Source organism: Bufo gargarizans, chromosome 9, assembly GCF_014858855.1.
Source record: "Bufo gargarizans isolate SCDJY-AF-19 chromosome 9, ASM1485885v1, whole genome shotgun sequence".
In the NCBI taxonomy this organism is placed as follows: domain Eukaryota; kingdom Metazoa; phylum Chordata; class Amphibia; order Anura; family Bufonidae; genus Bufo; species Bufo gargarizans.
Window position 1 is genome coordinate 150,084,495 of NC_058088.1, and position 15,958 is coordinate 150,100,452.

General features: G+C 42.4%; 1 protein-coding gene across 1 annotated transcript in view; it reads left to right on the top strand.

Annotated features, from left to right (window-relative positions):
• Positions 1-14,120, top strand: part of ARL13A (ADP ribosylation factor like GTPase 13A) — a 187,551-nt gene extending 173,431 nt beyond the window's left edge. Inside the window, exon 9 of the mRNA XM_044268697.1 lies at positions 13,773-14,120. Within this exon, the coding sequence (XP_044124632.1) occupies positions 13,773-13,870 (98 nt within the window). The 3' untranslated portion in view covers positions 13,871-14,120. The remainder of the gene's footprint in view (positions 1-13,772) is intronic.
• The last annotated feature ends 1,838 nt before the right edge of the window (positions 14,121-15,958 follow it).

The following is a 15,958-nucleotide window of genomic DNA, read 5'->3' on the forward strand; positions in this document are numbered from 1 at the left end:
AAGGACTCGAAATATGCACAAGACACAGAACAACCCATTGGTAAACACCTATCCACAAAATATCCACCCCCCCCAATAACATCCCAACAAGTGCAAACTATCTGGGTTAACGGGCAATAGGCGAAACGCCGCCTCAATGTCGGTTTTTGCCAACAACGCCCCCCGCCCCAAACCGCTGAACCCAGGCCACAGCCGCGTCAAAAGAAGTGTACACCACCAAACATAAGTCCGGATCAATATCGTAATTGACCGACGCCCCTTTTGGGTAGGATAGGTGATGAATGAGTCTAAACGAGTTTGGCTCTTTTTTGGGAACTAAACCTAACGGTGATATTCACAAATTAGGAAAAGGCGGTTCCTCAAACGGGCCGGCCATACGGCCTATGGCCACCTCCCTTTCCAACTTTTGAGTTACCACTTCTGGGTGCTGTAATGCCGAACGCAAATTTTTCCGAACGAGAACAACCGGCAATGGTGCCGACGGAATATGAAAACCTTCCGTAAACCCTAACCTCAAAAACTCTGCCATGCCATGATCCGGGTATCTACTTAGAAAAGGGGCCATCTTTTCCACCTGAACTGGTTTCAGGCCCCTTTCCACTCGCTTCCCCCTTCTCTGTCTATTGGCCCTAAAGCAACAGTTGAGACCGTGGTTTCCGCCGCAGGACGAACAGTCATATTTGAAACGACATTTTGCCCCAAATTTGAAAACATAAAATTTGAAAACGTTAAAAAGGAAACATAATCCTTTTGCGGAAGCGACTGCAAATGCTGACTGCCCTGACCCTCCTGCCTCTTCCCGAAAGGGCTGGGCCGTGCGCACAGGTGCCATTACCCGCATCCACAGCCCAATGTCCTTATGGTCCCACCGGATATTACTCTGCACCGCCATCCTTTGTCTGAACTGTTCATCATAGCGCAGCCAACCCGTTCCGCCGTACACCCGAAACGCTTCCCCTATGGCGTCCATATAACAAAATAAAGCCAAACAACACTCCAGCTTCCTTTCACCTATCACACTGGCCAAGATCGCAAATGCTGGAGTCTACCTGTCCGGAAACAACCAGCGGTGCACGCTAGTTGTTTCCGGACAGGTAGACTCCAGCATTTGCGACTGCCTGTCGAAACCCCTATGAACTCGTGCACCGCTAGTTGTTTCCGGACAGGTAGACTCCAGCATTTGTGATCTTGGCCAGTGTAATAGGTGAAAGGAAGCCGGAGTAGGACGTCAGAGTAGCCATATGTTGAATCTGTTGGCAGAAGGTGAACCTACTCCTGGCCAAGTTGCTGGTACTACAGTCCCTTTCCATGTGGTTGACTCTGCCCAGAGTACTGGTGGTTGACTCTGCATCAGAGAACTGATGGCTTGTTCCGGGACTTGGAGGAGATACATACATAAATCAGAAGGTGGGCCAACCCTCGAACCTGTCGGTATCTGGTACAGTTCACTGCAGTGCCAACATTTGGAGCTGTAACTATGGTCAAGGACAATATCTGTCCTTTACGGCCCACTAGGTAAATGTGGTTCCGGCCCAGGCACAACAGCAACTTGGCCAGATGATGGCAATGCCGCCTCCGCGTTCTCATGCTGTGATTGTGGCACAAATGTCCTCCTCTGCCTCCTCCAGCTTGTCCTTAAACTCCACTGTAGGCACAGTTTGGAGTGGTCCTCCTGTATATGCAGAGCACGGTGTTATCTCGCTGTTCTGCCTGGGCGAATAGAGTCAAACCAGGGAGGAACTGCTCGGCATCATCAACCAAGAAATCAGAACCTGGCTGTCTCCTCTCCAATTTTGATGAGTGGCAGGGGTCATATTCTAATTCGCAATATTTTGCGAATATTTTGTAGAATATTCGTTATATAAAAAAAAAATTACTTGAAAGGTAAGGTAATGACCGCGTAATATGCGAATGTTACACTATCAATACAGTCGTGGGTCAAAAACGAATAAATAGCACTATAGATTATAGTACTATATATCAGTTTTTTAGAATATTCGTCATTTTTTTCCATCTGAAGTCATGATTCCCTGCTTTAAGCAGGGAGGAATCATGACTTCAGATGGAAAAAAATGACGAATATTCTAAAAAATGAATATATAGAGCATTATAGCTAATATAGTGCTATATTAGTTTTTCAGAATATTTGTAATATTCTAAAACAAGAATATATAGCAATACAGTGAATATTTGGGTAAAAAACAAATTTAAATACCAATGGTATATTCTAACCCCCAGGCAAGCGTCCCCATCACCATGGGAACGCCAGGGGGTTAGAATATTCCATCGGATCGGAGTTTTCACGATCTCACTGAGATTGTGAAAACTCAGATCCGATGGTATATTCTAACCCCCAGGCGTTCCCATGGTGACGGGGACGCTTGTCGGGGAGGAGTATGAAAAGTGGAACAACTGTACAGATTGAAAAAAAAAATACGAATATTCTAAAAAACTAATATATTCGATATAGTGCTATATATTAGTTTTTTTGAATATTCGTCATTTTTCCCATCTAAAGTCATGATTCCTCCCTGCTTAAGTTGCTTGTAGGCCAATGACTCATTAGCCCACAAGCAAGAAGCAGCAAGGAATCATGTGTTCAGATGGGAAAAAATGACGAATATTCGCTATAACGAATATATAGCACTATATTCAAAATATTTACGAATTCTCGAAGTTGCGATAGTCGAGATAAAAATTCGCTATTCGAATATTCGCGCTGAACACTACTCCCCAGGAAATGTATAAAGAAATTGATGGTTTATCTGCCCAAGCGACAGGAGAAGAATAGGAGGAGCATGAGGAGCAAGTTCTTACATGCACTATGTTCATCATGAAGTTCTTCATATTAAACAAGGCTTGGTGTCACACTCTATATTTAACCCATGTGGTTGCAGGGTGCCCAATTTGAACATCCATTCCACCTCTCGTTTATTTAACTTAGCGACAGAGTCTCCCCCTCGTATGTTTGCTTTCACCACTTCAACTCCCATAAAGAGTAACCCTCTCGTTTTTTTTTGATGAGCTTGCTTAAAGTGCAGAGACACACTACGAGTTTCTAACCCTTTCTTAATATTACGTATATGCTCCTGCACTCTTGTTTTCAACTTTTGGGTTGTTCTACCTACATACTGGAGACCACACGGGCACTCCAGATTGTAAACACCACACCAGTGTTTTCACACATGATGTTTCCTTTAATTTTACACATTAGATTTTTCTTATTAGAACAGACTGCTTTTACTCTCCTCATCCTATTCCCTTGAGTCAGGGAGGGCAAAACCCACACCATGGGAACTTATTTTCTTTTTTATGAACTGCGGTCCTAGATTCCGCACTGTGTTCCAAGACATTACGTAAACTTGAGGCTTTTTTAAAAACTATTTCTGGTCTATTCGGGATTTCACTCCCTATGACTGGATAATAATTTTTTTAAAATCCCCCAATTTTTCTTAATGGCGTTCTTTAATGCATTGTCCCTCGTAGAAAATTGCGTCAAAAACATAAATCTTAAATCCCTATCAATTTTTATTTTTTTTAACATCCCCTTCTCCTCTTCCTTTTTCTTCCATTTCATCTCTACATCTGTTTAATGCACCTTCATCATAACTCTTTAATTATCTGACTTTGATCTTTAAAATCTTTAGATTCCATGCAATTGCGGTGTATTCTTTTAAACTGTCCCTTTGGGATATTACTAAGCCAAGGTTTATAATGGCAGCTATTTATACTGATGTAAGCATTCACATCTGTTGTTTTGAAAAAAAATATCGTTTTAAAACACTCATTTTCTATAAAAATCGTCAAATCAAGAAAATACACAGAGGTAGCGCTAATAGTACTTGTGAATTTGAGATTCCAATAATTTTTGTTGAGCGCTCCAAAAAAATCTTTCAGTCCCTTTCTATCCCCTTCCCATATTACTAGGCAGTCGTCAATATAACGCCGCCATATTGCAAACTTACCATTCTCTTTTTATTCATTCACGACTGGATCGATTTTCTGTCTCTCCCACAATGACATAAAAAGATTAGCAAAACTGTGGGCGAATATCATCCCATCGCCATGCCAGAGTGCTGAAGATAATATGTATTATCAAATAAAAAATAATCCCAGAATAAATTTACTTTGGTCCTTCATCATCAGGGGATCCTTTTTCAACACCTCTTCTACCCCTCTAAGACCTAGTTGTTTCGGGATACAGGTATAAAGGGAAGTAACATCTATGGTTGCCATCCATGTATTCGGACTGCTCCTACCCAAATTTTTTATTAAGTCTATTATGCTCCCAGAGTCTTTTAAATATGAGGGAATTTCGATGACATACTTTTGCAGAAGAAAATCAATGTATTCCGATACTCTGCATGTTAGGGAATCTATACTCGAAACTATTGGTCTCCCAGGCGGATTTACTACATTTTTATGAATCTTAGGTAAGTGGTATATTCCACTGTGTGAATTTGACCCATGTCACTTTTTGGGACCTGCAGCATTTCGAGTCCAGGCAAAGTATTGGAGGTTTTATATAGTATTCTGTATAGAAAATTTTGAGAGATTAATCTTTCTAAAGATGAATCAGACATGGATCAGCCAGGATCAGCCAAACACCGGTGCCTGATGCATCAGACTAGAGTACTCTGGCAGTAATGTTCTGACTCCAGTGTGCTGACACACCAGAACATTGTGAAAAATGGCCTTTAATTTCTGGCCACGTGCTTCAGCCACTATTCTGATGATTCCTGATGCCATACAACTGCTGCCTGTGCTGCCATCTTACACTGCCACCCACCATCTTGTGTTGTTACGATCATTGCTGTTGCCCCCCACCTCCCCACTCTGAGAGACTATATTGACTCCTCATGCTGTTGCCACTTCCCCACTATGTGATTGGGCCACTGTGTTGACTCCTCATGCTTTTTCCACGCTCACCATTCTGTGACTAGGCCACTATTTTGACTCCTCATGCTGTTGCCACCCTCCCCACTCTGTGACTGGGCCACTATGTTGACTCCCGATGCTTCTGCCACCCTCAACATCCTTCTTCTGATCTGTCAGAAGAACCGAAAAGTTTAAAGTAGAATGGATCCTGTCTTTGGAGCATCCATACAGCCTCTATCACACAGTCAGTATTTTGCATTAGGATTTGATCATGATTTGGACGCTATAAGCAGGAGTGGGTCCAAAACACAGAAGGCATGTGTTTTTGCCTTACCAAAACTGATCAAATACTGATGCAAAAAACTGACCAAATACTGTATGTGAATATACTGTAATACTGTAATGTGAATATACTGTACCAAATACTGTATGTGAATATACTGTAATACTATAATGTGATAGAGGCCACTAAAGTCCTGCATGCAGGACTTCTTTTTCATCTGAATAAAAATGAATTCAAAGTCAAATGGCCAAAACTCATACAAATTGAGCATGAGGCCTCTATTATACGGTCAGTATTTAGCATCAGGATTTGATCATGATTTGGAAGCCAAAAGCAGGACTGTGTTGAAAACACAGAAGACATGCATATATTCCCATCACGTGTCATCTCTGTTTTGGACTCACTCCAGTTTTTTGGCCTTACTGATACTGATCAATTACTGACCAAATACTGACCATGAGAAGGCGGGTGCTCAAAAGACAGGATCCATTTTTGGGGGGTTGGAGAAGGGAAAATTAACTAGTAATATTAACACAAACTTACTGCCTACACCCTCTCCACTCCACTGTCATGGGGTCACTACTTGTATCAGCGTGTAATGCAACAGGTTCTCTTACAAGCTATGTGAAATCAGCAGAGCGCTCTTTCACTCAGTAGTAGAATGTTGGGCCACTGCACGCTTAAGTACATTATACCTGACGCTAACATTGACCTGTAAGGCTAAGTTCACACTTCAGTTATTTGGTCAGTTTTTGACCCGTAACTGACCAAATAAGTGAGGTGTGAACTGAGTCTAAGAGTGACGCCTGTCACCTGCCTGTCATACTGACACAATCACAACGGACTAGCTATGCATGTTTCTGTGATGCACAGGGATGTACACACTGAGAAACACTACTCCTGCCGACCGGGAAATAGGTAATTTATAACACGCTTCCTGACAAATGAATTTGGATCTAATAAAATTTTTGGTAAAAATTCAACGAACCGTCTGGATCTAATTTTTGAAAACTTCGCTCATGTCTAATGGCTATTATAACAAAATATACTTTATCCACAAATACAATGTCATGCATTTTTTCTGTTCATTTTATGTATTACTCAAGTCATAAAGAAGTCATCAAGTTATCATCACCTGATGATAAAATGCACTTAGCTTTTAGAGGAGGAAAATCAGACCCCTATATTATATCTCAGATCATACCCCCCCATTTTGTCCTCCTTATGTGTGAAAGGGACATAAGTTGACAAGCAGTTAAACTCAATCCTAACAATCAGCGTCGGACTGGGGTTTAGTAGAGCCCACCAGTAAAATGTATTTTGGGGGCCCACCGTATGAATACATTCAAATATAATAAATAATCTAACAAGTTTCTTTATATGAACATAGGCTGGTTGAAATGCTGTACATTGAATATATGTATGTAGTGCAGTAAGTCTACTGTGTCATGTGCCACTTGTGCAGGGGGTGGGAGACTAGGGGCCACCTTGCTCAGGGGTCCACCAGGGGATTCCCCTGTACCCCTGTGTGCCAGTCCGAGCCTGCTAACAATTCATTGACTCAGGAGCAGGGTCCAAATTCAACTTTTATTGCAGGATAGGTGAAACTAAATAATATGCTTACTATGGTACACCAGCATGTAGCAACAACACGACACAGACACATTTTTAGCAAGATTTTTTCTTAAAAAGCGATACATATGATATATATTTGATGCAATCAGTAATGGATTGTTGCTCAGTAGATGCAGAACGCAAAAACTGTAGTATAAAAATTTACGAGAGCACCAATAGTCGAACCAACCAATAGCCCCATACAAATACACATGAGACATAATATATAAAATATAGTACAAAAGTTTATTAAACATATATTAATACATATTAGGGTGAAAACGAACAATGGGGGAAGATGACAAAACCCACCCAAACCCCTGTCTACAGAGACGGGCCAGAGGCACCCAGTAAAAAAGTACCCACCAGATATAAATCACAGTATCATTACAAAAATGACATACACCAAAGGCTTGAATTCAATCCTGTCGGGATGGAAAGACAGAGTGGTGTCTAGCTGCTAACCAATGAGGAACATCAAAACCCTGAGAACCTCAAGGAAAAATAGTGCAATTCAAAACTGGCAAAAAAAAAATATAGAGCCAGTATGCCAGGGCAAAGCTCTGATAACAAGTGACACACAGATGGATAGCAGTAATAAGAGACAAATAGTCATAATCAATTACCCATGGTGGATACAAAGGCCGAGGCCCCGACACTGCTGCTACCTCAACGCACTGGCGACGAAGCCTCCGGCCCGTCTCTGTAGACAGGGGTTTGGGTGGGTTTTGTCATCTTCCCCCATTGTTCATTTTCACCTTAATATGTATTCATATATGTTTAATAAACTTTTGTACTATATTTTATATATTATGTCTCATGTGTACAGTATTTGTATAGGGCTATTGGTTGGTTCGACTATTGGTGCTCTTGTATTACAGACTAGACGCCCTAGGATATTGTTTTATATGGTCTGAGGTATTGTTTGGTTCCATGTATAAAAATTTACTACAGTAAAAAAAAGATAAACACTAATTTTAAATACGGTAGCTAAATTAGTGAACAACAGATGCAATACTGCTGTGTTACCACAGAGCTATCATTTTATATTTTGTTTTATATTTGGCAGCTGGCAGCTATGGAATTTCGTTGAGCCATACATGTATGGGCCTGGGCGGGAAGGGGTTAACTGGATTGTCCAGGTTTGGAAAACGATGGCTGTTTTTTTTCCACAAACAGTACCACACTGGGTTATCCCTGTTAGGATTGGGCGATATAAAAAATATTCCCACGATAACGATATTAAGAAATTTATCATGATATTGATATATATTCCGATAAATGCCCATTTAGAAGAAAAAAACACGTACAGTTTTTTTCGTCCTATAAGGGTGGGTTTACACTAGCGTTATGGAGTCCGTTATGGCTTTCCGTTATAACAGGGTTATAACGGAACATAACGGAATCAATAGGATGGAATGCAAAACGGAAGCCTTTAAGATGCATTCCGTTTTGCTCCGTCCTAATAGAAGTCTATGGGAAACCATAAATGATCCGTCTGGGTCCCGTTATGCAAGACGGAAAAACTAAGTTCTGTCAACAAGACTCTGTTTTCCGTCTTGCATAACGGGAAGCAGACGGATCCGTTTTGATTCCCATAGACTTCTATTAGGACAGAGAGCAAACGGAATGCCTTTAAAAAGCGTCTGTCCGTCCTACCGTCTTATGTATTCCGTTATGTTCCGTTATAACCCTGTTTTAACAGTAAAGCCATAACAGACTCCATAACGCTAGTGTGAACCCACCCTAAGACGCACCGACCCATAACACGCACCTAAGTTTTAGCGGAGGACAATAAGAAAACAATATTTTTCATTAGACCTCTGGTCAGACCAGCAATCAGACCTCAGCTGACAGCCCCAATGTGAATGACCCCCAATCAGACCTCAGATCAGCCCCCATGCCTCTTATCATCAGCCCCGTGACTCCTATCAGCCCCCTAGTCTCTTCTAAGCCCCATGTGTCTTCTAAGCCCCATCCGTCTCATCAGCCCCCTAGCCTCTCATCAGCGCCCTAGCCTCTTATCAGCCCCCATGCCTCTTCTAAGCCCCCAGCATCTCATCAGCCCCCAGACTCTCATCAGCTCTCATGCTATGTACACAGGAGCAGGCAGTGTGAAAACTTTGAAGCGGAGCAGGCATGTGTGGCAGGAAAGCCTGCTCTGCCCCTCATCTGCCTGCTCCCACACTACCACCATTGTTCTCCCTAAGAATCTGCCTGCAAGTCTCTATCTCCCTGCACCAGACACAGCAGATGTGATCCTACCACGCAGTGCCCGCTGCAGCAGACCTTTCCCTAACACCCAGCACACGCCGCGGCCTGTTTCCATCAATAAGCATGCACTGCGGCCGACGGGCTATCCCTCTTCAGGTAACACGGATGTTGAGTACATCGCAGGCTGCTGTTCCTATGCAGTGCAGCCTGTGATGTACCAAGCATATTCATCCCATAAGACGCACTAGCGTTTTCCCCCCATTTTAGGTGTTCTTATGGGGCAAAAAATACAGTATTCATGGTTACTTGTTGCCCCCATATAGTAATATCCCACCAAGAATGGGTTCACTGCCCCCCCCCCCCCCCATCTGATGGAGCGGCTGCCCTGCTGCTCCATTTATTCTCTATGGGAGCGTTTCAGATGGCAGCAATCGGGTATCTTCGGCGCTCCCATAGAAAATGGGACATTCTAGCGGAAAACCCTGATAAGTGGGTTGTTCGAAGTGTGCCCATCATAAGTGCACATTGTCATCATAAACATGCCTTTCAGTCAAATGAAACATTAAGGGTCATTTACTAAAGACCATTGCTTCCCCTTTGGGTCTGAGTCCATATACACTGCAGCCATAATACTTCAGTCGCGGCCTCTCCGCGCAGCAGCCCCTGGAGTGCAGCGACTGTTATCTCAGCCCCAGCCTCTCTCCGCAGCAGCCCCTGGAGCGCAGCGACTGTTATCTCAGCCCTAGCCTCTTCGCACAGCAGCCCCTGGAGCACAGCGACTGTTATTTAGCGCCGGTCTCTCTGCGCAGCAGCTCCTGGGGCGCAGCAACTGTTATCTAACCCACAGCCTCACTGCACTTGTTAAACTAATATATATGTTTTATTTATTTTATTACTTTTTATTTAGCCACTTTAGGGTGATATAACCCTTGTCCTATTCACCCTAATAGAGCTCTATTAAGGTGAATAGGATTTTACACTGTCCCTGCTGCACTGTGCCTAGTGCACACAGCAGCAGGGAGCTTACCATGGCAGCCAAGAAAGGCTTCAGTAGCGACATGTCTGCCATGGTAACCGATCAGAGCTGGGGCTACGATAGGAAGTTGCCATTGGAAGCTGCCACCAGGAGGGGAGGGGACCCTGTGGCCACTTCCACCAATGAAGTTAATACTGGGGCGGGGAGGAGGCTGCTGCGTTACCATTAATTATAATACTGAGGAGGGGGCATACTGTCTAGGGGATGGCCACTCCGCTTTTGCACTCTGCTCCCTCTTTTGCTGTGCTGGTGGCTCTGTGCGACCACTGCCTCTTCCTCCGAACTACACAGGTCGCGTGCATGACCTTGATTCCAAGTAGGGTCGAGGACCTCATCATCCTCCACATCATCTTCCACCCAGTCTTCACCCCTGTCCTCCTGGTCGGTCTGCACACTGCAGAAAGCCACAGCAGTTGGCACCTGTGTTTCGTCACCATCCGAGACGAGCTGTCGTGGTCCTCCCATGTACTCATCCTGAAACATAAGTGGTTGGCCATCGGCAATCTCTTCCACTTCTGGGGCAGGGCTATGTGGATGGCCTTGGGAAACCCTGCTAGCAGAGTCATCAAAAAGCAGAAGAGACTGCTGCATGACTTGGGGCTCAGACTGCTTGGCTGATTTGCAAGGGGGTGAGGTTAAAGACTGATGGCCATAGGCTGCAGGTGCCAACTCTGATCTTTCAGCAGGGGACTGGGTGGGATACAATGTGAAGGAACTGGAGACACTGTCAGCCACCCAATCTACTATAGCCTGTACTTGTTCTGGCCTCACCATTCGTAGAGGCCAGAACAAAGCTGAAGGCTCTGTCGCCTACGTGCACCTGAGGAAGGTGTTTCATTTGGGCGTGTAGCTGGCAAAGATCGACCACGTCCTCTCCCTGCAACAGGAGCCAAACCCTGCAAGCAGCGTTTTGGTGTCCGCCTTCAAAGCGGAATAGAGGCGGAACGGAGCCAAACTGATGGATTTTGAGCAGGTCCTTATCCATTCAGAATGCATTATGGGCAAAACTGATCCGTTTTGAACCGCTTCTGAGAGCCCTGAACGGATCTCACAAACGGAAACAAAAACGTCAGTGTGAAAGTAGCCTTATGAGTGTAGGAGTCCCACTACCTGAACAATTGTACCACAATGTGAATGAGACCCTTATTTATACAGGTTGTATCGAAGTGCCTCTTTATTGTAATTTTTGGCAGCACATGCACTTTATATACAAGTAAATATACAAGAAAGAATGTTTCCTAACAATTTTTTCCTATAAAATCGATTTTATCTTCGGTTTTGTGCATATTATTGTCAGTCTGTAAAAGTGGCTTACTACTCGGACAACATTGTTCCCAGCAGTGACCTGAGAGTCCAAGATGCATCCAGACATCCTACCTATGCTTTTCCAGAACCATTTTGGTGGTGCTTCCATCAATTTCTGAGCTTTTCCTGTGAACCAGGCACCCTACCCTCTTCAGAGCAGGGGGTGCCTGGATTAATACTCTAGTTCTCCCATTGACTTCCATTGTGCTAAGGTGCTCTGTAGAGCACCCGAGCATCCCAAAGTGTTCTACTTGGGCACCAGAGCACCTAAGCACTTTGGTGTTCGATCAACACTAGTTGATATGTGCAACTAAGCCAGTTTTCCTTTACACCAGTTTGATACATCGTCCCCTCTAAGATCATGATTCCCTGTTATGGACACTCCATCTGTGACAGGACCACATGACATTATAATGATTTATAATTCTGTGTCTCTCCACCCAACCTTGCATCTACTGAATTATATCAACGGCATTATGTCAGTACAATTCAGTAGATGCAAGGTCATGCAGTGACACATAGCATTATAAATCCTAATACTGTGCAGTCCTTTCAAAGGAGCAGTGTCCATTACAGGACATCATGCCCCCGCACTGAACCTTTTTTTTTTTTTTTTGCAGTGGACATGTTTGTGTGAAATCAGACTAAAGCTGGCCATACACATTAGACAGAAGTTGGTTGATCATTGAACACCAGTTAAACAAGCAAACATTTGGTGAATGTTCATTTCGCAGACAGAGCCACACAAATTTTAGTCCATATTGACTGATATATTTGTTGAAACTGGCCATTTATGTTCAATGAAATCAGGCAGTGGAAGAAAGATCTTTCTCGGAAAAGATGTTACACGACCAACTTGTTTTCAAAAGTTTGTGGTCTATCAGCTGTCAGCTAAAATGATAATTCGCTGTTAGAGTCGCTTCACTCTCATTTTTTGGTGCTGATTTTCCGTGTTTCCAGCTCGAAATTGGCTCCAAACAATGCCCCAAAACAGCCTCCTATTAAATTCATTCTTTTTTTCATGTGAAAAGAGGAAGTGTGGTAAAAAAGCAGCATACCCTATCTTGGGCAGAATCTGCGCTAAATCTCCCATTGAAATGAATGGGAAGCATACCATACAACAATCTGTACATGTCTGCGCACATTTTTTTTTCCTATTTCTGTTGTTCAAATACTTTTATTAGCAAGAGCCAAAATAAACACTTCACATTAAGAATAGCCCGAACATAAAACGGGACCGCACAAAATGTCATCATACAGGTAGGTGATCACAATAAATGGAAGCAGATATCATGTAAACATGAATATGAGCAAAGAGATAACATAGGATCCCAACATCAGAGTAAAAGCATCACAAAGACCCAGTTGCGGGAAAGCAATATCGAGAGCTCCCACCTAGGACGCACAACAAATTCAGACAAACAAGACAAACAAGACAGGGCTACAGGAGGAACAAAGAGAGGAGGGGGGGGGGAGGGAGAGGGGGGAAATCCCTGATTTTTTTTTTATTTTTTTATTTTTCCTATTTCTGTGCGGTTTTTGGTGCACATCCATGCCAAAAACCAAGAGCTGAAAATTTCGTTGATTAAACAAAAAGATACTTGCACGATTCTGCGCTGAATTTTGTAGATGGATTTTCAAAATCCATCTTGTGAACTTACCCTTAAATTTTACCGAATGCTCGTTTCAGTTGAAATTGTCCGTTTTCATCAACTTTAGACTAATGTGTGGCCACCTTTAGTGAATGGGGCTGAACTGCAATATCACATGACCTGTAGACAGGTGTGCTGCTGAGTGTACATGGAGGCGTTAACAGAACAAATGGCGGAATGCTTCCAGCTCATGTATAGAAGTATAAGTCACATAATTGTCACCATCTTAGACCCTATGGAAGGCGTAGACCACTGCTCTGCTGTCTAGTGTGTATCAGCATCAGTCCTTCAAGTGAAGAACTGGAATAAGCAACAGGCCTGTTAATACTTTAATGTGACAGTGCATAACAGTTTAGGGCATGTTAGGCCATTTTATTATAAGGTGGCCAACCCTTTTAACAGTCCATCAAGAATTCAAAGACAGGAACATACTTGTGTTACTCATACATCTTCTAACCATAAAGAGATCCCATTGACAAAGGTTCAGCAGGACCAAAACAGTCACTACTAACATGAACATTTGGATTTTTTCTCTTCAATAAAACATTGAATTAAGAATTGCAAACTATGTGGTATGCTCTGAAATTCTTTGATGGAATTTCAGAAAAGCTAATAGATCCTATTTAAATATATGATATATATTTTTAGTTTCACACACATTTTTATTTTTTTACATTTGTACCAACTCATATAACAGGAAAAGTATAATATAGTGTATACCATGTAAACTTTCATTGCAATGAAAAATATATTTATTAACCCTGCAATATTGACTTTGTTTGTATGACAGATCTTTATCGAAAAGCAATGCATGCTCTTAAGCTGAAACAAGAACAACAGAGAAACAGACCATCTCGCGGAGACCAAGAAGCTATTCCACTTCAATAGGAGAAACATTCCATGGTGCAAGCATATCTGTTAATCAGAATATTTTTTACATTTCTTGAGAACCTTAAGAAAAAAAGAAAATAATCTGCACAGAAAATCATGACCTATTCTCATGTTATTAACTGACCATTAAGGTACTTTCTAGGAATATATTATTGGTGGACAATCCCTAGGATAGATAATAAATATCAGATCAGTGTGGATATACAGTCAGGTCCATGAATATTGGGAAATCGACACAATTCTAACATTTTGGGCTCTATATACCACCACAATAAATTTCAAATGAAACAAGCAAGATGTGCTTTAACTGCAGACTGTTAGCTTTAATTTGAGGGTATTTATATCCAAATCAGGTGAACGGTGTCGGAATTACAACAGTTTGCATATGTGCCTCCCACTTGTTAAGGAACAAAAAGTAATGGGACAGAATAATAATCATAAATCAAACTTTCACTTTTTAATACTTGGTTGCAAATTTTTTGCAGTCAATTAGAGCCTGAAGTCTGGAACGCATAGACATCACCAGATGCTGGGTTTCAGCTTGCTTACTCTTGGTTTTGTCTTCAGCAAGTGAAATGCATGCTCAATCAAATTCAGGTCAGGTGATTGACTTGGCCATTGCATAACATTCCACTTCTTTCCCTTAAAAAAACTATTTGGTTGCTTTTGCAGTATGCTTTGGGTCATTGTCCATCTGCACTGTGAAGCGCCATCCAATGAGTTCTGAAGCATTTGGCTGAATATGAGCAGATAATATTGTCCAAAACACTTCAGAATTCATCCTGCTGCTTTTGTCAGCAGTCACATCATCAATAAATACAAGAGAACCAGTTCCATTGGCAGCCATACATGCCCACGCCATAACACTACCACCACCATGCTTCACTGATAAGGTGGTATGCTTAGGATCATGAGCAGTTCCTTTCCTTCTCCATACTCTTCTCCTCCCATCACTCTGGTACAAGTTGATCTTGGTCTCATCTGTCCATAGGATGTTGTTCCAGAACTGTGAAGGCTTTTTTAGATGTCGTTTGGCAAACTCTAATCGGGCCTTCCTGTTTTTGAGGCTCACCAATGGTTTACATCTTGTGGTGAACCCTCTGTATTCACTCTGGTGAAGTCTTCTCTTGATTGTTGACTTTGACACACATACACCTACCTCCTGGAGAGTGTTCTTGATCTGGCCAACTGTTGTGAAGGGTGTTTTCTTCACCAGGGAAATAATTCTTCGGTCATCCACCACAGTTGTTCTCCGTGGTCTTCTGGGTCTTTTGGTATTGCTGCGCTCACCGGTGAGTTCCTTCTTTTTAAGAATGTTCCAAACAGTTGTTTTGGCCACGCCTAATGTTTTTGCTATCTCTCTGATGTATATATTTTTTTCAGCCTAATGATGGCTTGCTTCACTGATAGTGACAGCTCTTTGGATCTCATCTTGAGAGTTGACAGCAACAGATTCCGAATGCAAATAGCACACTTGAAATTAACTCTGGACCTTTTATCTGCTCATTGTAATTGGGATAATAAGGGAATAACAAACACCTGGCCATGGAACAGCTGAGAAGCCATTGTCCCATTACTTTTGGTCCCTTAACAAGTGGGAGGCACATATGCAAACTGTTGTAATTCCTGCACCGTTCACCTGATTTGGATGTAAATACCCTCAAATTAAAGCTGACAGTCTGCAGTTAAAGCACATCGTGTTTGTTTCCTTTCAAATCCATTGTGGTGGTGTATATTTATGGACCTGACTGTAACTCCTTGTTTCCCTTTCGGTTAACTGACTGAAGATGGTGTGTCCTTGATGGCCTTTCCTCAACTGTTTATCAGGCAAAATATCGTATAATTCACAAAGGCTGGTCCTGGTACTACAGCTCAGTCCCTTTCAAGTAAATGGCACTGATCAACAATACCATCACTACAAAATGTACAGAGCTATGTCTGTTACACAATTAGTTGAAGATAGACCATCAATATTGTAGCTTCAGAAAAGCCTACACAGGCTTTTTTCTATTTCAAACTTTTATAACATATCCATAAATGTGGGATATATGTGGGTCCTACATCTAATGAACTGCACCTATCCCT